A 23,484-nucleotide genomic window follows, 5' to 3' on the forward strand; every position below is an offset into this window, starting at 1 on the left:
TGCTTCTTTCGTGCCGCATTGTTACACGCGTTTCCTTCGATTCGCGATATATATCACGCATCGCGTATCGTATCTTTATCTCGAACATTACGGCGATAGCAAGACAATTTTCTCGTCTCATCCTTTGTACCAGCAGATCGATATTTGCGGCTTTTTTCTTTTGATCCAAGTACATTGTCACAAGGGATACCTGGAAACAGCTATTGACCGACATTTTCAGCCTAATTTTGCAAAATGATCGTTACGTAAAAAATGTTGGATTTATTTTTCTTCCAATCGTTACGTTAGTCGTATACGTTTTTCGTTCTCGCGGACTCAAGACGTCCTTCGATATGCCCTCGGTGATGTCTGGATGTCGTGTTTTCCGTTTGGTCACGCCAACATTTCCACCTCCTCTCGTCGTCGTCGTTTTTGCACGACAGGAAACTCGATCAGAGGACGACGACAGCGAAGAAGACCTCCTCCAATCGAATTCTGCATGCAGTCGTAGAAAATATACGAATATTTTATATTATACTTTAACATGCGGATTCCTCCTGTGTAAATTACGCTTCAGATACGCCTATATTTCAAACCACATACTATATACGTGAATACGTACGGATGTTACATGGATACCATGCTACGTATCTCAATTTTTATGCGCTGTCTTTTTTCGTTTCTTTCCCCCTTTCATTCCCATTTCGGCCGCTTGCGATCCTGCACTTATGTATATCTTGTTTGTTTTATCTTAAATTTAAGCCTGTCGTGCAGTATATAAATATGCATACGTGGTGTAGTATTGCGTGTAAATATTTTATAGTGTGTGTAGTTGCGTCGGAAAGTTACCGAGGTTTTCTTGTGCTCGTTGTTCAAGTTTTTTGAAACATATTTTGAAGGAAAAACTTGGATAAGATTATATCAAGAAAGTATATAATCCGAATGTACAGGGATTTTCACTGTTTGTCACAGTTTATGGATCTTGGAGATTCACCCCCTAAAAAACCTTCCATCGATCGTGTGTTTGTTTATCGAATTGTATATCGAACGAGTAAAAACCGAAGAATAAACTCGATCGCAAACAATGATCGTGTCTGGTTATCGCAAAAGTAACGAGTATTTTCGTATCATCGGCTCACGCCTGAGGCATTGAAATTACTCACTCGTGTGACGTCACCCATATTTATAAGGTCTGTTCGAGGCAGAGGGACTTCTTGATCGTGCACCTGTAATTAAGAATCGATGAAATGTAAACTTGTCGCAGATTTCCAAACTTCGTTTACGTTCAATAAACACTTGGCTTTTAGAATTTCTTACGGCACTGCGCGTCGCGATGCCGCCAATTTTTGACCTCGATAATTTAATACCTATCCACATGTAATTTTTCATTATCTCCAGCCACCAGTCTGCCTGCACGTGGGCACAGCGATTGCGCCGCTGAAATTATTCTCCTTCGTTGCAGGGAAACGGATTTTCATATTCGGTACAATTGTCGTTCAAGTAAGGGATTACTCTTCGCTGTTCTTCGGAGAAGGAACGCAGGTATAATCCATGTACCTGCAACTACGAATTTATCGCAAGTGACTCGATAAAATTATCGTCATCGTCTCTGCTTTGCGTTTATTAATTATCATTAATCGATCGTTTCTTATATAATATATTCACTTTCAAGTCTTGTTAAAACGTCGATCCGATCCTTGCGTTAATTCTTGTAAATATTTTTCAACCGATTCGAAAGCCTTCGATGATAACTTCTGCTGATGCCGCTGCACACGGAAATCCTAGATTATAATATCCGTGGATCCGGGTTTGCGCCGGCGCGTCGCGACGCTGCGGAAGAAACACGCGATATATCAAACGGCGTACAGAATTTCTACTTCTTCCATAAGTTTACCTCGAATCGATATCAAGCGGCCGGGGAATATTGCCGGTACGTTCTTTATAATTCGCCTAGAATGACGGAGGGTCGGGGGAAGGGGCTTTTGGGGCATGACGTGCAGCTCGGAAAGGATAAGAAAAATGGACGAACGGAGTACCTACCGCGATTTAGGTGCAACGTACACGTCGACAAAAGTCGCGACAGCAGTCGCAGCGGCAACGATTTATTACTTCAAGTTCCGATTCTTTGACATGTACTTATAACCACAGCGTTCCAAAATGTTGAAGAAATTTTCTTTTCCATCTTTAGACTCTTTTGACGGGAACTGAGAAAATTTGCATTTGTTATAGTTGCGTTAAAAATATAGAATAACGGTTTGAACATTGTTGGTGTATAACGAAAAAATGAAGTAAAATTGTATAGTTGCGAAAACGTTTCATGATTATCGCATCGTTGCAATGAATCTCCGTTTGTTTAGTCTGCACTATAGATACTTTTTCATTTAAACAAGGCCTTGAAATTAAATTATCGCAATAGTTAAAAGCAAATGTAGTACCGAGTGACCATGATAAAAAAAAACAGCGATAATACGTACCAAAAATTTTTTTTGTCACGGCAACGCGAAATTTATTTTAAATTCACACCTATAATATAACTATATTCCATCGGTTATGCAGGTGAACAACGAAAACAATTCATGTTTCTACGTCGACGCTGCGGTAACAAGTTGAAGCGAACTCTGTAAGAATAACCAAAAATAATCGATTGCCGATTAAATGGATTGTTTTATCTCACAATCGGTTTTCGTTCTTTACTCCCATCAACGACGCAGTACAATATCAATTTATGTGATTAAAGTATAAATTACTATCATTGTCTTACTTACCATAAGTACCTATTTCATACAACAAATGAAATATGAATGAATATTTTTACTTGAAATTGAAAAATATTTTGAACGAAATTTTTGTTTCATATGCAGCGTTTCAAAAAAATAGGAAACAAGCGATTAATCGTTTAATTATTTACCGATTCAATCGAGTCGCGTTCGATTATTTTCAACTCACGATCAGCGGCCGTAGCTATAACTCTGCATCTTAAATATCATGAGCTCGAAATCGAAGAAGGATAATCGACGTACGGAGCGTGTGTTTCGAGTTCCTACGTCGATTAAAACTGTAACGAACATCGCACACGCGTAGAGTTGGCGCAGATTGATCAAATATTCGAATTACGATCGTACCAGCGAACGGACGGTGCGGCGTGACGTAGCGTACAAGATCATCCGGGCATGTGGAGTCTGTCGATCGGAGCCAGACCAGTGAGATTATCGCTCTTAATTGATCCCCGGGGAGCCTGATTTCTCTCCGGGTATCGGAAATCGGCTGTTCAAAAACCTTCCTATTATTTCAATTTCAGACACAGTATATTATTCCTCGGACTCGTTGAAACAGCAGCAGCAACGACGTCGGCGGTGGTGGTGGTGGTCTTGTTGCTTGAACGATTGTCCGAACGTTTCTCCGCTTGTCAGGAGCAAATATAATCGAATATAATGAAATATAATGAAATAATATGATGAATCATCTTCAGCCGCAATGCCAGTTGCGAAAATTATTTGCCACCAGGATGAAGTTGGTAACGTTGCTGTAAACGATGCATGTTTGGGAAAAATCGTTACACCGAGGGAAATTTTTAGTTCCCCTTACCGCTCAGTCCTTGACTATTTTCATTTTTTACCACAATCGAAGAATATAATTCTAGGTACAAAATGAAAATTAGTTTTTATTACTTAGATATGGTAACCGGAAAGTCTAGCATCCGTTACTATTCTTGCTCATTACGATCACTGTTACTGCATCTTCTTGTAACTGTTGCAAAAATTTAATGCTTGTGCTGCAATAATTTGACGTTAAAGTCTTATTTAACTAACAAAGTACAGTAAACCGAACAAACTGATTTGGCGTTGCAATTACCAAAAAGGGATCGACGACAGTGCAGAATGGTTAGGCGTACCTCGTTTTTCGTAATTTCAACAATATTCGAACACTTTTTGTTAACGATACTTGTTTTACTGAATTTTTCTAGTTACTGTAACAATTGAAAATTTTCTCAGTGTACTTCGCACCTTTAAGAATGTCTAAAATTTAGTAAACCATGATAAAAAAAATAAACACTCATATTTTGCTAAGCCAATACCTCGAAAATCGTAAAATTACGTGCAACAATGATTTTTCCATAGTTTTCCTCCCGATGTATAATCGTTACATTATCGTTACTAACTTCATCCTCCTAATTTACTTGCATTGTTCGTTGCATCAATTTTTCTCTACTTTCGTAAAAAATTTACGAGATTGCGAGTTAGTAACTTTCGTAAAGTCGATATGACGTTGAATTATTTGAAACGCCGAGCTGATATTGTTTTAAACGTATCCTTTTCGAAGGATCATTCTAAGGTTTCCAAAATATCTAGGTAGGTGTAACGACTTTTTCTTCACGGTTTAGTTTACACAACTTAACAATGTACGTCTCACCTCGTGAAAGTTCAAATACGTTCCCAGATATATTATACATTTCGGTTAATTTTTTACCAACTTTTCGCCGTGTCACTGAACCCGAAATTCCATTCTATATTCAAATTACACATTTCAGCCGGATCCTGCAGTTTGGTTTGCGCAAATTTACATAACGCACACGCGTGGCGTTGTAAACATGAAAATAACGAACGCATGGATAAAACTTATGTGCGCACATGTGTACGCAACATAACAGCACTGCAGTGCAATGCCTTGGTGCCTCATAATCGCGACGATGAAACTCCAAACCGTTCTGCTTACACAATGAGTAACTTGATCTGTACACGAGAGACGGAGAATTAAACTTTCGAAGTCGTCGATAGTGAAGAAAAATGCCGTTATTACTTGCGAAGTTTGCAGAAATATTTTAAACGGTTCATTCGTTACGTGTAATCGTTGATGTGCAAACTGCAGGGTCTGGAAAATTCACTTATAGAAATCGCAAATTACCCTTCAAACTCGTTGTATGTATTTAAAGAATGAATTTACTGCTATTAGAGTAATAAAAAAAAGAAAAAATATATGTTGATTGAGCTTAACAAACGTGACGAAAGAAACGTTTTCTGGATTGAGAAAAATGTACTTCCGCTCAGGTAACCCAGATTTATTATTATTGCGACTACCCTCTTAATCGAAGAAATGACATTTCCCCTAGTCATATTTGATAACTTCGTGTCCTTTCCTTGCGCGATTGTTATGTTAAATAAATATTTCGGTATACTTAACACGGCGTCGCCACGCGGTCGTTCACTGGTTGTTTTCGTCCGCGGCTAATCGCAGCCTTTATACAGAATTATCTAGGTATATATAATTGACTCGACGGCCACAAGTCTATTCTAATTCATTATGGTAACGAAAAAATATCAATATAGTGTCGCAATATACGTCGAATAACTCGTATTAATTATACGTATACGAGTATTTAATGTTTACTCCGGTTTCAATTGACATTCGCAAGAAACGAACGTTTTGAGAATATCAACTTCTTGGAAATATTTATCTGCAGGCATGCAGCACGGATTTCCTCGAATTACACGTACGATGAACCGAGAAGGTGAACTTTCGCTGCCCGAAATTCAGGCTCAAAAACAAATAAATAAATAAATAAATAAATAAATAAAATCTCATCGCACCTCTCAAATTTGCAGCATCTTACGCGTTGCGGTTAAAAAAAAACGCCGTACACACGAACGTATTTCTACGTCTCGAATAAATTCTACCGCATCGCGTGGGGCCGCTTATGCGACGTAAAAGTTCTTCGATACAGTCGCGGCAGCAGCAGCAGCAACAGCAGTCGTCTAAATGTCAAAAAATAAGTAATGCGCCGTTTAACTCTCGACCCTTAACCCTCGAGTAAATGGGGGTATTTGTCGGGCGTAAATATTTACATGTTATCATCGAGTCCCCGGAGGATCAGGGGGGCAGAAACGCGTTTACACACCCCCGCCTTTCCACCTTTGCGTGCGGCCTCCGGTTGATCCGACGACGCGCTAATGCCCGTCGATTACACGCACCGTACGTTTCTACGGGCAGGTGGAGAAAAGAATAGGTGAGGAGGGATGGAGGGAGGGAGGAGAACGATTCGGTTTTCGGGTGTTCGTCGCTGCCCTGACGAATTCGAAGGGGGGAGTACTTTTTTTTTTCAAGCCTTTTTTTTTATTTATTACGAGACCTGTTACGTAGAAAGTTCACGGATAAATTGTAATAATTGCGTATTTAGATTAATTAATGTCGGGGTGCGAGTCACCGTTCAATTTCAAAGGGTGAAATCACACGTTTTAGCCACCTATTCTGGTCTAGTTGTCATCGTAGATAAAAGAAGCTTCAGAGCTTTCACGTGTTACCAAGCGAATAAGGTTGCTGCGTCGAAACATGTTGTTTTATTTTAAAAATAGCCTTGTTTCACAGATTTTTTAAACTGTAAACTCGTTTTGACATTGAAACTTTTTCTTCTCCATTTTTTAATTTCGCTGCTTGTTAATTCGATACGTTAGATCATAAACCTGTTCATTTTACTCTGTAAAGCCTAGATTGAATAGTTAGTTTTCAAGTTATTTCAATGGGATACGGTTGAAAATTTTCAATACCTCATTGAAAACCATGTTGAGCGGAGTCTTCGGCGACAACTGCAAGTATTTGCTAAAATTTTGTGTGCGACCCGTGATGCAAACTTGACTTTTACGTATAAAACAAAATTCCCTTCTCTAATTACCCGGCCTTCCTGCAGCAGGTTCATTTTTTCATACCAAGAGCTACTCTGGAAAGGGAATTTCAATATTCATCTCGAATTTGATTTTGTTTAGGCACGGCCCTGAATCGAACTGGCTTTTCAGTCTTGAAACTGAAAATTATTGCCGTACAACGAAACGTTCGTGTTTGATCTATCGATCAGCGTGACTGCTGACTTTGAAAGTCTGCGATTCGTGCCTCCGAAATAATTATCACCTGCGCAAGTGTGGATCACGTATAGTCGTTATACGTACCCTACAAATCCCGGAATACATGTAAACGAATGTTACTGTATTCAATCTGCCGAACATGTGAGAATATTGGTTACAGAACCACATATATGCGTATGCAGAACGATTTGCACAGTCGTTTCGTTGCCGAAAGATAGATACTTCATTCGATCCGCGAAACTTGGCACGAATTATCGAAAGTTTTAGGCAAAGGCTTCTTCTCTCGGTGGAACGATGCATGTTTCGGAGAAATCGTTTCTTCCCGTCTTTAGGATCATCTGAAATTTGGTAAACCACGATATACAAAACATACTCACTCCTTAAACCTTTCCGGCGTAATTTTAACGTCATATCGGATAAGCTGATATTATACACTAGTGAAAGGTGCGTTGTTTCTCTTTGTTACCAGTGGTCCAATATTAACAAAAGTTAAAAAAAACAAGACACACTTTAGCTATGGAGAAGCGAAGTTGAGGCTCCGATTCTCGCTTGCCGGGACTTATCGAAAGATCCCCTTAAAAAAAAAAAAAAATAAAGTTGACCCGTTTTTACGTATATATGAGAAGATCGTTTCGCGATATCTTTTCTGTTCTGTCAACCGCGAGGAAAGTTTAAACAGACAAATGGCAAGTATGTTATTATGTTTAAAGCGGGATAAATTAAATGCGATTATAAATTGTCGGATAACATCTCTGAAAATTTCTTATTTCGCTCGGAGGAAGCATTCAATTATTTTACGCGGTCGTACAAGTTTTACCGTCTTATACACACATATATAGTATGTACGTACAACAATAGGGTATGAAAACGTCTAATTATAAACCATTGAAGAGAAATTTATACGTCACCAAGATGACTGCGGAGAAATGTTATAAAAAATCCTTTGACGAACGTGCATCGAACGATTTTCCGTTTTTAATCTAACTGCATCAGATTTACACGTATAATGAACAAACTCGAGTATGATTCTCGAGGTATTTGAAGAATTTTAAACGGCACGAGCTGCGGAGTCGGAGCACAGATAATTGCAGCAAGAAAACGTACCGTATACGGTATATAATATGGAAGAATACAGATAGGGGGAAGTAAAATTGTATAACCGCATGATAATATATTTAAGCGTTACGGCAGAATTACGCTTGCTGCAATGTTCAATCTTTGATCAGATATCCCGTATTCGCAGGATTTTCCGGAGGACTTAATTGCTGATTGGCTGCACGGCTTGCTGCGGCGCTTGTTGCGTAATTAAAAAATGAGAAACTCTTCGACACGCGCATACCAGAAGCGATTCTATAATCTGTCTTCCGCAGAGCCTGCTGATTTTTATATTACACGCATTATGTGGTTGAAAAGATTGCTTGGCAAAATTTTATACTTTTTATTAATTTTCTCTAAAGACAGGCCGTGAATTAAGTATTCGTGAGATTGTCGCGTTCGTGAGCTACGTAGATCTATTTTAAAATACGTAAATACATATGAAATACTGGAATCGTGAGAGTCCGGTAGATCCGTTAGATTTCAATCCACCATGGTTCATTTAATTCGGAAGATTATTTTTTTTATAGAGTCCTACTGGAATGGATTTTTATGTTATTCAATTCTCGATTCAATATTGCTATTAGTTCACGGTTGTAATTAATATCGCTGCAACGTGTTGCGTGATCAAATATTAAACGATATCAACGTCGTGGTCAAAAAGTCGTTCAGCGAATTCGTAGCTATACTTGAAAAGTTTATTTTGAACGAAATGAATCCTCGTAGAATTGATTTTTGACTTTCTAGAATTTGTGATTTAAGATTAGGCTTCGATGTCTGTAATGCTTTTGTTTCAACGTCCAGTATTTATCATTTTTGTTTATTTAACGAGACCTACGCAACTTATCCGATACATTAAGTAACTTGATAAATCATCGACTCAATCTACGACTATCTCGCAATGAAAATTAGTAAATAGTATCGACTATTGGCCAACCTGCAAACTCCTCAAACGAACACCGCCGAGGTTTTCGTGCTCGAGACAATTGCCTGACGGATAAATAACCGATAAATCGAATCTCGAATGTAACGAACGATACGTGATGCGCAGCCTGCTTCACAGGGCTAGGAACAACGAGGCAAACGAAACGTCCCGATGCAGCGTTTACTGTTATACAAGTTTGACAATATGCATTGTACATGCTAAATTGCAGTCAAACGAGGTCAATGAGATTTGTCAACTTATATTCATACAGAATCAATATCCATGAGACTTGATAAGACAGCCCTGACTCGTTTATCGTACACTGAGAGAAATTTTTAGTCCCAGTTACCGCTCAGCCCTTAACTATTTTTAATCTTTACCGCAATCGAAAAATATAGTTCTAGGTAGAAAATGAAAATTAGTTTTCTAGCTGTTACCGGAAAGTCTAGTATCCGTTACGATTCTTTCTCATTACGATCACTGTTACTATATTTTCTTGTAACTGTTGCGAAAATTGAACGCTCGTGCAACAATAAATTGATGTTAAAGCGTTATTTAACTAAAAAAGTAGATTAAATCGAACAAACTGCTTTACGTGTTGCAATTACCAAAAAAGGATCGACAATAGCGCAAAATGGTAAGGCGTACCTCGTTTTTCGTAATTTCAACAATATTGGAACAGTTTTTTTTAACGATACCTGTTTTACTCAATTTTTCTAGTTACTGTAAAAAATAAAATTTTTCTCACAATCAGTGTAGAACAGGAATTATGCGATTTTAGCTTCCAATAAGTGCATATATAATCCTCGAATCGCAATTGAAAATACAATTACGTTCAGATCGAAACTTGCGGAGGTGATTAATTTACCGAGAAAAATCCAGTAATCACCAATTCGGATAAACTGTGCCAAATGAGTACGTAAAAAATAAAATTACGATATACCTACACGTCCTTAAGCGGGATCGTATTTAGGATTATTCAAGATCGATTTCCGTCCGAATAGAAACACTCGTAAAATTATTCATCGTCGAGTTGCAGTTGCACGGCAATCGTGCGCATCGAAAAAATGGCGCAATCAATATTATAACCTAGGCTTTCTGTACAATCTATTTTTTTTTCTACGACAAATGGCTGCGTTTCACGTTATGCATCGCGGACTGCGGCTCGCACGTTATTTCAAAACTATGTATATACACACACCATAAACATCAGTTGATCAACCGTCTTTGAACGCAAAAGGAATGAAATGAAAGATTTTCAGCCATGCATTTGTTACACGTTATATATCAACATTATGTAACCGTGTATGGAAAGAAATATTTTCGAAACACACGAAACGGTGACTGCCGTTAAGGAGAAAAAAAGAACATGGTCGTTGTGCGTTTATTGAAACTGATAAAATCGGTCGGCCACAGATTTTTTTAATACGTTATACGAACACGGTAAGTTTTTTTTCACGCGACAATTTTTTCCTCCTTCAACCAAGTCTATCGGCTTTCCAATATCTGTAACAAAGATCTGCAGTTTGTGATTTAATGAATTTTGATAAATCTATAAAATATTCAAATACTTGTATACATTATAAATATGCATGGATGTAATAGCGTTATACGCGGATTATATACTCAAATTAATTTCCCCTGCTGATTTATTATATCCTTTATAACTATTCAGGACTATCAGGTTACGATACAAAAATACATTGTTTAATGAGCGCATTAAGAGTTACTACCCGGAGACTGAAATCGGCATTGATTACCAATTACGGTCGGGGTTCTTAATATCAGTCATCCGACGTTTAGAAATGTCCTGCAACGACGATCGTACAAAGGCTAAAACTACTCCTAGACACGACATCTCGTGATAAATTATAACTCGTAGACATTCGTGAAATACGTGTATATATATATATATATATATATATATATATATATATATATATATATATATATATATATATACCTATACCTAATATAATTGACAAGTTATTACAGAGAACGGACGATCTGTACGTATGTACGTACACGTCACACCGCCGCACTTCACACATCATCAATACACATTCAATGCGTCCAAGATGTACAAACCTGCCGCAGCTAAAAAGTTTAAACAAGAAAACAATATATCCGACGAACACTTGAAACAGCCCAAGATTAGCTGTATAAGAGTAAAAAAAAAAAAAGACAAAACATTCCCACTCCCAGCTTTCGCAAATTCGATCACGCTGCGAGACGCGTAAGGAAAATTAGTAAAAACCTTCAACGACGCGTAGTTTTAGGCAATAAAAAGGGGTATTCCGATAAAACCTTTCGAGTTGCCAGCGAGTGATGAAAATTTTTTGAAAAAAGAGGGGGTGGGGATCACCATCGTCCCCTGGAACGATGCCTGGGGTGTAATTTGGCAACCCCATGTTCGACGACTCGAGGTTAGCGCCGCCCTCGTCGGCTCGACTCCCACCACTTTCTTCTACGTAGGTACGCCGAAGTTGGTCGGTTCCGTTGGTTGCTACAAACACTGTGTTGCACAGGTTTGTAACTGCGCGAAGGAACCGCGGCCAGGCCGACCTCTCCCACCACCTCAACCCTCCCAAGAGCTGGCATTCGATATCACTTACGACTTGAAACTAGCGGAACTTTTCTATCCTACGGTTTGACGCGAGTTATCGCTCTTGTGACTGACGATTCGAGTTCAACTGACGGTACCGTTGCTTCGTTGAAAATCCGTTGAAAATTCGTTGAAAATTCGTTTGTCGTTGATTGGTTGGAACGCGGAGCTGCAAAAATTTGAAATAAACGTAAAACGAGAAAAACGGACATGTAACATCTCCAGAAACGTGTACGAAGTCAACCGAACACGGAACACCGAGTGCGATGAAAGGGTATTTCGGGAACGTTCCGGAGTGAAGTGCGACTTTGCAGGACCGGGAAAACAAAACGGTAAAATCGCGCGTGGTGGTAACTTTTTTGGTGAACCTTGAGGGAAGCTTTTCGCCTGCCATTTGGCGATAATTTTCAAATCTGAGATGAACCCTGGGCCGGATGTTTCGCCGGCGGACGCTTACATGCTGCTGGACTGATTTCTTGGTCCCAAACGCTAGACAATCCGCAGCATGTAGCGGACTTTGTGAAGTGTAAAAGTGCTTGACGCGAGACACTCGTTCGTGCGAAGTGCTAAACGCGCCGCTCGTCGATTTAACGGCTAAAATCGTATCCGCGATGGAGTTTCCCTGGGCGATTCAGCACCATCCCGATTCTTCTCAGAGCACTCCAGGTCATCCCGTTGAACACGAGGACTCGGGCGTCATTCCGCACTCGGCGACTCGACGCCTCTTGACCCAAGTTGCAGGTGAGCCGCGAAATTGGCGGGAAATTCAAAACAGACGCCAAGTTTTCGACGACAGATGCGAAAACGAGCAGACTGATATTCGAACGAAAGAAAACGATTAATTTTCCGGTCCACCCGATTGCTTCCAAACGATTGTACAGACAGACCTGATGGTTTATCTTTCGTCCAGAGTTTTCGAAAATTCATCCCAGACTCGAGAAACATCCTGGAAAACAATCTGCACGTGTTTATTGTTCCCGCGTCGTGCGTTTGATTTTGAGAAATTTGTCGGAAGGTTTTTTCTTTTATTTGCTGTTTTTTTTCTTCTTGTCATTTTCACAATAACGGCGGAAGCGTGATTATGTTTGCACAACTTGTACTCTGGTTTTTTTTTTTTTTTTTTTTCTCGCGGACGCGCGGAAATACCTGAGGCGTGTCCATTTGTATAGTCGGATCGAATAGGTGGGTTATGATACATTTCGGATCATCGTGTCGTCGCGCTGTGTTTGTCGCTGCATAGCGGCTCGTGCCGTGCAAATGAAAGTCTGTTGTTTGTCGGGTGTTTGTATCGAGTGTTTCTGCTTTTTACACACTTTCAGTTGGACAAACACGCTCGATCTGAATATTTCGTTGAGTCTTGAACGGCCAGCCACGGACGGCAAATAAAAGAATCGAAAGCTGAAATCGGGCTAATTGCATGGGTCGTATTGAAGTGTATCTTTTTTAAAGAAAACAAATAAAAAATAAGTAAAAATAAACCCAAACCGTCTAATCGCCTAAAATCGATTTAGATCCTTTTTCGACTAGCCCGTGGCCTTCAACTCCACTTTGCAATGAACTTAGAAATTTGTTTGTCCTCAGTTTACGCGGCGGCTATTTTTAACATTTTTAGTAAACATGTATTGCACGATAAAATTAAACACCCGTGGTGATTCCGCATGGGTGGTAAAATAAATTCGATCCTATAATTGCGGTATAAACGATGCTAATTTTCGAAAGTCGAATATTATGTACATACCTACACGCAAAGTCGCATAGCTATATAATTTACAACCACGTGTCCGCAGGTGTGATACGAAATTCATTTCCCACTATTAATCCGGCACGGGTGTTTCCTGTTTTACACTGTAAATGGGCTCTCGCACGTTCGACGACTGGACGAGAAGGGACAGAGAAAAAATAGAAAAAAAAACAAGAAAAACGACGAAAAGAAAATGAAAATTACGCAATAATCGCAGTGCTAGGCCGACTTATCGCTAATTGCTTTGCGCAACACGGCTGAATCATCCCGCAAATTCTCAAAAGTTCCGCAGCGGTTCGACGATTTCGGTTAGCCCACATTTTGTATCACATTAGGTACCTACCTACCTATATTACAAACCGCGTGCTGAGCTGCGACCCGTTTGCGATTCGTTACCGAACCATTTAGCGCATCTCGATGAAGTAGGCTTACAAGTTGAGTTGTAACTCGCGATTCGTTCCGCACGGAGTCGCGCTCAGAGAAATTTCGTGTTACATATAGACGCACACGTTTACATACATACGTACGATTCTGTATTTTTAGCAATATTATATGCCAAACACACCGCGGTCCGTGCGTTCCGGTTTTTGCAGTTCCCTCGTTTCTTGGATATTTTTCCCCCGTCACCATCTCGCGGAATCATCGTCTGCAGTATTTAATAATGATGCAGACGCGTGGATTTCATTTTTTTATTTTATTTTCAGCGTAGTACAAATTTTCACCAGGTTCAAGTAATTCGCAATTTATCGTTACTTTTCGCAAATTTAGAGATCCGGTTCGAAACTCAATGAACCGGTATATGATAAAACGAAACTTACTGATATTTTACAAACGCAGTTCTCGTTCAAAGTTATTCTAACGTTGTAAAATTGTCGTTGTTTTCAATTTTCTTAATCACTTTCACGTTATACGCCGAGTTCGATCTCGTAAATTTTCATGGTCATGCCGTACATATACATATAATTGATCACTTTCGAGTGTGAGAAAAATATGAAGATTTTTCTCATTAACTTTAATGTTTTCCGGATCGTCGGTGGCGCGTGATGATTTTTATATATATATTATATATTATATATTTTTATATACCCGCAAGTTTCGATGCTAGCATTCCAATTATAATCCTCACAATATCCCGCAGGGTTAAAGCTCCTGATGTTATTCTACCCCGTGCGTGCAACATTATGTGTATATATATATATACATACACACAGTGCGAAATCTAATTTTGACAATATTGAACTCGTGCAATTCAGCGGAACTTGCGTGCGAAATTATTGCGCATTTCGTTTCGTTGCCAAAAAGAACAGCGTGGATGAGTGTATAAGTAAAAGAGAGACACCGTGTCAGGTTGCTTACATTTCCTCTGCGCCTTCGCAGAATATCGCTGCGAATGGGACAATATAATTTTCGCACAGTGGTGATTCATTGACTGGAAGATCGTGATCGGCTGCGATGTAGACGTGGAATTGCGTTTTAAAAAATGATAAAAGTTTTTTCGGAATTCAGGATCGCGGCATTGTCAATTTTTAACACTATTGCAATAAAGTAGGACTGCACGATCAGGAATTGGGGAACTAGCGCGCTCCTTTGGCAGTCGAAGACTACGTCGAATATCATCTGACCCAGATTCAAACGTTTTCCTCCGCGGTAGTCGAGCGTCTATTGTCAAATTTTTTTCCGTCTCTCTGTTTTTTCTTTATTCACTTATTTATTTATTTATTTATTTCCTCACGATCCGAGGAACGAATCACACTTTTCACACACCCGTATACCTAGGTATACGCTCCACGTTCATAACCCACTTTGAAATCGAGTCGCGTTCAACGAGTTATTCTCTTCTTCGAAACCTGGAAAGAGGAAAAAGTGAAAGAAAAAGCATGATTCTTTGTATCCGCAGCAGCAGCAGCGGCGGCGGCAGGAACGGAACGGTCTTCGAGACTTTACACATTTTCTTTACCCGTTCGATAAATCTTATTGCTGTATAAACCAAGTATTGTGTATCGAGTATCCGCTGGTGTGACGCAAGAAAACCGCGGGATCTGCGTTTTACACTTTCTTTTGTAAGAACGTTCGAACCGTTTGTAAATATCCCGCGATTTGCGACAAATCTCGCGTCAGGATTGGCAAGGTGAGCCGCATGTCGATTTTTAATCGGGTATTTCCACGCCCGGTCCTGCAGATTCTTACCTCCAAACATTCCTGCCGACGATCACAACAAGCGCGGCGATTAATCATAACTAACGTCGTGTTGTTGTTATTATCACAAGCATAGGTATAATAATTTCGGAGGAAAGATGGCAGCTAGGGATGTTTTTGAGGGGGACAATCGGCACCTGACGCCCCCTGCAACCTGCAGCTCACATCCTTTGAACCCTCTAAATAACGATAATCGTTGAATTAGAGTTTCGCCCCCCCCCCCCCCCCCCCCGCCACGTTTTTCTTACAATAGCTAATCGTTCGAGCACCCCGCAGACTGCCAACCCCCGGGGGCAGCTGCCGCGACTGCGGGGAGGTTTTAGTCGAACCAGTCGATTAACTTCCCTCGCTTAAATGCCGCACTTCCGGTTGTCAGTAGGTACATGATACCTCGAGGGCAGCTGCCCGGCTTCCGGAACTACGTTTTTCAATTTCAAGTAGGTACGTTACACACACACATTCACCGTCGATTAATGCGGATTGTTTGGCAACAACGTTGTCGTTGATAGGCTGCACTGGGATTAAAAATCCCCTCCGCTTTTCGACGATTTTTTTAATATTGTTTCAACGAGGAGATCGCAAGTCCAAGATCATAGGTTATCGTTTAATACCTCAACGAACATATACTCGAAACTTTGTGCAATGAAACTTTGCCGTGCGTTTAAACGCTCTTCCTGAATTCTGAATATAATATACATATATACACATAAAACACTTGTCTTATTTCGTTTTAAATCGCAGGATGTTCCGAATATAATTAAGTGGCTAATTAAGACGGTCTGTACGAGTAGACAGGTAAAAAAGTGGTTGCAATTTGGGAATTTATATTATTATTCACTTCGATTGGGGTTTTTTTTTTATTCAAAAGTTTGTATTTCTTGTTTCGTTTAAACATTAATTCAGTATTTTTTATCAGAATCACTTGACAGGAAGCAATGTTTTTGATTGTTATAACAAGAAGCTTATGTATACAAACGATGCTCGATCTGCAAAAATTCAAATAAAAGAAACTTCAACCGGAATCGCGTATCTAATCGGTTGTCGAGATACATCGTAAAGTTCCAAAATTTACGAACTCTTCCAACCGCCTGTAATATAACTCGCGAGCAGATAGCAAACCTCGATGACGACGTCGACTTATCGCCCAAAAGTTTCCACTCGATGTCGGCGGACCTGCGAGCATTGAAATCTCCTGGGTCTAGGTACGAAGCACGATGCTGAAGCGAAAACTTCGTACACGCAGTGATTGTCGAAGAAAAAAAAAAGAAAAAAAAGAAAAGAAGACCACTCGAATCAATAGCGTCTTAACGTTGCTAATACTCGTCTGCTGATTTAATTAAATAATTTGATCGTAAAAAACAACGTGTATGCCAACTTTCGGTGAGTCGGGTACCTCAGCTTCGGTTTTACGGTATAAACTGCGATTAATGGCACAGCGTTAGAAATGCTCCCAACTGCAAGTTTATCAAACCTCTCTCTCTTACATCTGCAGCAGCGGAAATATGCCGTCAAAGAATGATGAAAGTAAACAGCGTATCGATCATTATTTGTTCATTCACAGTTACTTGTCGCCTCCGCAGCAGCAGCAGCAGCAGCAGCAGCAGCAACGACTTGTGATATCTTCGTACGTTGACTATGTTTAGAGAAAGTATAGCGAGAGTTCACTTTTTTCCTCTAATTCACAACGACACGATTATAGGTGGTACACAGAATATCTTTTAACTCCGGCTTCTTGCCTGTCCGGCCTGTGAAGAATTTTTTCCTTTCTTTCTTCTATGCAGGTATATTATGTGGTATGCGTTGTACGTGCGCGGTGGAATTTAACATTGTAACACATACGTAATAAAATATGTATGCATTATTGCATTACTCACACAATCCATGCAAATTTTATACCAGCTATCAAAACTCCGCGGTTACATTTTAAATCGACTACACGTACCGATGATATTTTCTTGGCTCTGTCGTGCACGCACACGTCGTAAACGACCAGGCCGTCAGATCTTGCTAACAAGAGAGTGAAAGCGACCGTCTAATAAAGTCTTTCCATGCCACTTGACAGCTTTATCTGCTTGATTTTTGTAAATTGTATCTCTAAATAAGTCCTTGCAATTTTCGAATCATCGATCTCTGTGATATCCATTCTTATGTTGCGTTTCTGTGACAGTTTCGACGCATTTTTTCGGATGTAGGTGTAATAAATTATACACCGGAATACTTGAACTCGTGAATGGAAAGAAGTTTCAACTTATATGTACACACGATTATACGCGAAAAATTATTATTTGCGTACGATGTATTTTCAACTTGTGCAAACTTGTACGCACGATCAAGGCTGACGTTTACCGTTACGTGTGCAAATTGCTTGTATCCTTTTTTCTCGACTGACATGTGTATGAAACTTGAATGGAATCAGAATTAACGTTAACCACTGGACGAAAGTCGTCGAGTTGAATACTTTTGGATATGTATAATAGGTACGAAAAATTCTAAACATGAGAATCACACACGCGCGCGTACAATAAGAATTACAACTTTGTGCATCTAGAGCACATAAGCTTGAGAAATCGCTGCACACAGTATAAATTACGATAAAATTTTATTTCCCGACCTGCATGTATTGTAAATATAATTACATTAAATCATTCGTTAAGATCAACTTGCAACGCATCGATAGTCGCAATTGAAGCTGATATAAGATTTTATTAACACAACTTTCTCATAGACGATATTACAAACAAATGAAAAATTATTGATTCAACGCTAAACAATTGCTTCTAACAATAAGCAACTCAATTATATATACAGAGTCGCTTTGTTTCATCAGTCACAATAAAAGTGCCGATACCTGCGTTAAATTTTGTACATAATAAAGGTAGATTTGCACCGTTTTGTTATATACACGTAACGTCAAAGTCTCTAACGACGAGATTGATAATTAGCAGGTACCGTTACGCACGATTAGTTTTTCATTCCGCAGAAACGTCAAATTTCGTCGTTCAAGTTACGTTATCCCAAATCAGCAAATTCGTATCAGCCATTCCAAATACGCCGATCGGTATATTACTTAAACACGTCGTAAATTTAATTAGGGTATTTGCTTTTCGCTCCGTTGACTTTGACGCATGCAATAAAATTCCAAAGCTCGCCTAACGTTATCCCAACAAACGTCGAATCCACGCGACGTCTGTTCGAAGGAACGACAATTTACGTTGCGGAATACAATTCGTGCGACGATTTCTCGTCGTATGTACCATAAATCACCCGGAAATATATGCGTTCCTGCTCCGTTTTCCGCATGCGATGCGAAGCGATGTGGGATCCGTGCAGGCATACTTTTCCCGCTCACGAATGTAACGGATAATCAAACTCCAAAACGTATGGAGGATCACGTGTATTCGCTGCAGCAACGGCGGCGCGAGGACGACGAGATATCATGCACGAATAAAATGCCAGGGTATAAATCTAAGGCCCGTAACACATGCGGGTACCTGCCCCTCTAAAATCCATCCAATTTCTTCCTTATACCACCGTATCATCGTGTCGCCACACTTTGTTTAGCCAACCGTTCTGGATTCAGGAACGCCTGTGTGTCGGAGCGTGTACTTGCAAGCTCAGTTTCGAGGAACATCGTCGTGCCCCTCGAAGAATAGAGCCTCGACCGGGGGCGGTGTTTGGTCGATAGGCCACCCCCGCAGCCTGGCAACACCCCGATTGCCCTTCAGATTTGTCACGGCGATGGCACAATCGCCGAGCCGAGGCTGACGTCAAAAGCTTCCGAACCACCCCCTGGGTGGTTTGTTTGTTTGTTGTTTTTTTTTTCTCGCTTTGCACCCCGCGGTTTAGATGGCGGGTTGACCCCTCGTCCCCGCCTTGGTCAACCCCTGATTCGGGCCTCCAAGTCCCGGCCAATCGAGGCATTTAGAAGGGAGCCAATCACCAAATGATCGTACATTTCGGCGGTCCGGTGAAAGCACCGTTTCAACGTTTTGCGCCTTTGCGACGAACACGGGATATTCGAATGTCATTGTCAATTATTCATAATCACGAATCCATGCACTGAGAGAAATTTTTTGTTCCGGTTACCGCTCGGTCCTTAACTATTTTCGTTTTTACCACAATCGAAAAATACAGTTCTAGGTAGAAAATGAAAATTAGTTTTCCAGCTGTTACCGAAAAGTCTAGTATCCGTTGCTATACTTTCTCGTTACGATCACTGTTGCTATATTTTCTCGTAAATTTTGCGAAAATTTAACGCTTGTGCAGCAATAAATTGATGTTAAAGCTTTATTTAACTAAAAGAGCAGAGTAAACCAAACAAACCGATTTTGCGTCGCAATTACCAAAAAAGGATCGACGATAGCGCAAAATGTTTACGCGTACCTCGTTTTTCGCAATGCCAACAATGTTCAAACAGTTTATTTTAACGATACCTGTTTTACTCAATTTTTCTAGTTACTATAAAAAGTGAAATTTTTCTCAGTGTTTGCTTTTGAAATTCGAAGGCTCGGATGAGTCGGGGAATTTTATCTCTAGTACACATGTAAATATCAGCTGTATCCCGCTGAAACGCCTGTTCCTTAATTACATAGCCGTGAATTATTCGGCGATTATACGTGCCAAAATTTTTGGCGCCTTTTGAAGATTTTAAAGGTCTGGGCACCGCATGGTTTCAGGACGATTACGAATCGGAAATACAAACACGGCATCAGTTCGGCTTTTGTGCAAATGTGTGCAGCGGGTATAATGTACAAGGTGTTTCACGGATGGTTAACCGTAACGAATCTTGCAATCGTTATTCTTATACTTACATATTACGTACTTATACGTGTGGTGTAAGCCGGAACGTTTTGCGGCAAAAAATAAGGAGGAAAAAAGAACCCACACCGAAAAATATCATCGCGCATGATTTGCGTCGACTTTATAAGAACTTGTATTTCGGATACGAATTATACGAACGATTCGTGAGGCTTATGTAATTATCGACCCAATCCTTGACTATAATTTTCATGTTTTGTTTCTTTTTTTTTTTTTTTTTTCAACATAACCGAAAACACAGTTTTAGGTAGAATGTGATAATTAGTTTTGTATCTGTAATCGAAAAATCTACAAACATGTGTTACCGTTTTATTCCTTTTGTAACTATGATCACGCGCTAATCTTTTTTCTTGAAATTAGGTACGATAATTTGAGGTTGATACAATTACGATAAATTGATATTAAATAGACTTTTTCAGGCGAAAAAAATTTAGTGAAACAAACGAACGGATAACTAATGTTGCAATGATTAGCGGAAAATGTGGTATTGACAACTGTAATCACACTAAACACTTGCTCTCCACATATCACGTTATCTCTTAACCTTTACAATACACAAACCATTCTTGTTGCTATACCCTGGATTTTGTTGTAATTTTTTTCATCAAATTTTACAAAAGATGAAGATTTTATTTTCTTCAATTATTCCATAAAGAATGCGATAAGCTCGATTCAAAAACGACGTTATCGATACGATTGGGGTTTCGCATTTCCTTTCTTTTCCTCCACGCACGGCATATGTGCGATCCCTTCTATTTATAGAGATGGTGATTTCATGCCGATAAGCATAGAAGTATAGGCGAGCAGGTAGGTAGGGGTAGGTATGTAATGAAATGGCGATCATTGAAGCATGAAAATTGAACGCGGCATAAGCACGTATACCTATACGTATGTACGTAGACGTACACGAGCCTGGGAACCGAGAGTCGAAGTAAAGTAGGCAGTAAAGATAATTTATTTCCGTCGGGAGTCTCGCGCATATTATTCTACGCCGGATACGCAATACGTACATGCATACGTAGCTGCGATATGAATTTCTCGAATTTGAAAACAGATTTAAATTTCACTCACGCATGAATGCGGTGCGAATTGCACCCACACGGCCTTGTCGATCGAATTAAGCAACGAATATCACATGCGGCTGGAACATCGAAGCTTTGTCTCTGCAATTTCGTCCATTTTTCGACTTCAATCTTTACTCGCGTTTTAAAACACCATTTTTCATATTTTTCAAACATCTCGTTTCGCCGATCGATTCGAATGATCTTGAAAAAGTGTTCAAACATCGTTACGTAACCCTTGGTTGGCAAATGTGCAAAATAGTATCTGTGTGCAATATGACGTCAGAAATTACAGCTACGTAGTGTTAAATCTATAGTGTTATCACGTCTTCGTAGAAAGAAGCGACCGGGTTTTTTTTTTATTTTTTTTTTTTTTACTACCAACTTTTTTTCACTTCGCATTAGCCGTGCACAGCCTTCACACTTGGCGAACTTGTTAAAGTCCCTGGCTAAATTATCCGAACTTCCACTCTAGCTTCATACACCAATGCCTGTTATAATGCGATTCACTGAAAGGTGCGCGCGGGATTTTTATTCGTTTGAAACATGTCACGGATTACATAATGGGTTTATAAATCGTGTAATCGGGCGAACAAACGTTGGAGTAACTTTCCTAATTGAACGCTACAGATTGATGTACCATATCTTTTTGCCGACCGATGTAAGCACCTTCGAATTCTTCGGGTAATCGAGATGAAGCTGCCTTACGGTATATAGTGGCAGATAAAAAGAAAAAGAAGCAAAAACCCTTTTTTCCCAGGTATGTCAAACCTGTCTTCCACCTAGTCGAGTTGTTGAATAATTAAACAAGTTTCTATTATCATATTAATGTTGGCTGGGTTATTTTGATTTATTTTTTTCAACCATATCGAGACGCCTGACAGATTACGATAAAGATGTGCAAATCAAACACTGAGGATAAATTATTCTGAATTACAACGAAACGTCGCGAGATTCGCCGCGGTATTATACATACCTATATATATATATATATTATATATACTGATAAAAATCGTGTAAAAAAAAAATAAATCATTTTCAGCACCAAGCGCGTATATCCCTTCAGGTTTTTGTCCCACAGGCCGTTTCTAAGATCGCTCAGCACTGCCTCTTCGTAATTATTTATCCTCCTCATAACATTCGTCTGGGTTCATATTATACATGTATTGCCTGCACGAACGGACGAACCACGGGGCGGAAATGACAAGTTATGACACTTGAGTCAGTCGCTTAAGCGTTTAAGAGACTCACCGAGTTTGAGAATAGGTCTACATTGCCTGCGGCTGCGTCGAATAACAACCTCGGGACGAGCTACCTAACAATATTTTCATTACCATTGTTATTGTGCCCTCTCGCTCGAGGAATCGTACTGATTTCTTTGCGTTACATGCCTAGGTATGCAACCGATGTCTGTACGTGAGTGTTCCTATGCATTTCCGATCCCCTGAACGCTCGTTTCGCGATTGAGCGAAAAAATATAATCGGTCTGTTGAATAGAGGAACGTGTGTTTCATTGGATTTGCAACAATCATGAATTTGATTACGCCCAAATGTCAAGATAGGTGGATAGGTAATTACACTGATACAAAATTTGGTAATTGCCATGCTTATCGCAACGACTGAGAAAATCCTCTTCGGGTTGAAAAAAATTATGCAATCTTTATACAGCGAAAAGTCGATCTCTGTCCGAAAATGAACGTTTGTCTTATCGTAAGTAAGTTCAATTCGGACACGAATCACCTTATCTTCGGAAGCATGCTCGACGCTCTGGCATTCCAAACCCGCCGTCACGATCCGCGTCGACGCCCGTATAACGTAACTTTTAAATCTCGTGCGGAGAATGTGGATTTTTTCCGTATTGTTTTTTTTTTTTTTTTCCCCCGAGTGTTCGCAACGCCTATGCTTTACGAGTCTGTATCGTACCAGGTCCGTTTTATACATTTTATAAACTGGCATGCACCGCAGCTGCGTACAAGGCGATAGAAAAATTGTGATTAATGTTGTTGTTATTATTATTTTTACTGTCAGAGATTTGTGTAACGCCACGCGTTTGTAACAAACGTGCAGATACGATGGATAATTTCTGCATTGTTGCACGTAAGTAGGTGTATACGTCCAACGTGGCATCTGCAATTTGTTACATTTATATCTGCATGTTTTTCCGGAACCTCGCCGAGTGTTCGCGTTAATTAATGTTCGTCGTCACAGCTTTT

The 23,484-nt window shown here is 39.8% G+C and overlaps 1 protein-coding gene across 9 annotated transcripts in view; it reads left to right on the top strand.

Moving 5' to 3' along the window:
• Positions 1-23,484, top strand: part of LOC124180194 (myelin regulatory factor-like protein) — a 48,663-nt gene that overhangs the window by 13,135 nt on the left and 12,044 nt on the right. For 2 of the 9 annotated variants that reach the window (XM_046565384.1, XM_046565380.1), the window contains exon 1: positions 11,448-12,196. The exons of 1 other annotated variant lie outside the window; for it this stretch is intronic. In XM_046565384.1, coding sequence (XP_046421340.1) covers positions 12,067-12,196 — 130 coding nt within the window. In that variant the 5' untranslated portion in view covers positions 11,448-12,066. Of the gene's footprint in view, positions 1-11,446; positions 12,197-23,328; positions 23,369-23,484 lie in introns of those variants that run through there. 6 more of the 9 variants (XM_046565385.1, XM_046565379.1, XM_046565381.1 and 3 more) reach the window with 6 other exon arrangements.

The sequence above is a fragment of the Neodiprion fabricii genome, chromosome 4 (assembly GCF_021155785.1).
Source record: "Neodiprion fabricii isolate iyNeoFabr1 chromosome 4, iyNeoFabr1.1, whole genome shotgun sequence".
Classification (NCBI taxonomy): domain Eukaryota; kingdom Metazoa; phylum Arthropoda; class Insecta; order Hymenoptera; family Diprionidae; genus Neodiprion; species Neodiprion fabricii.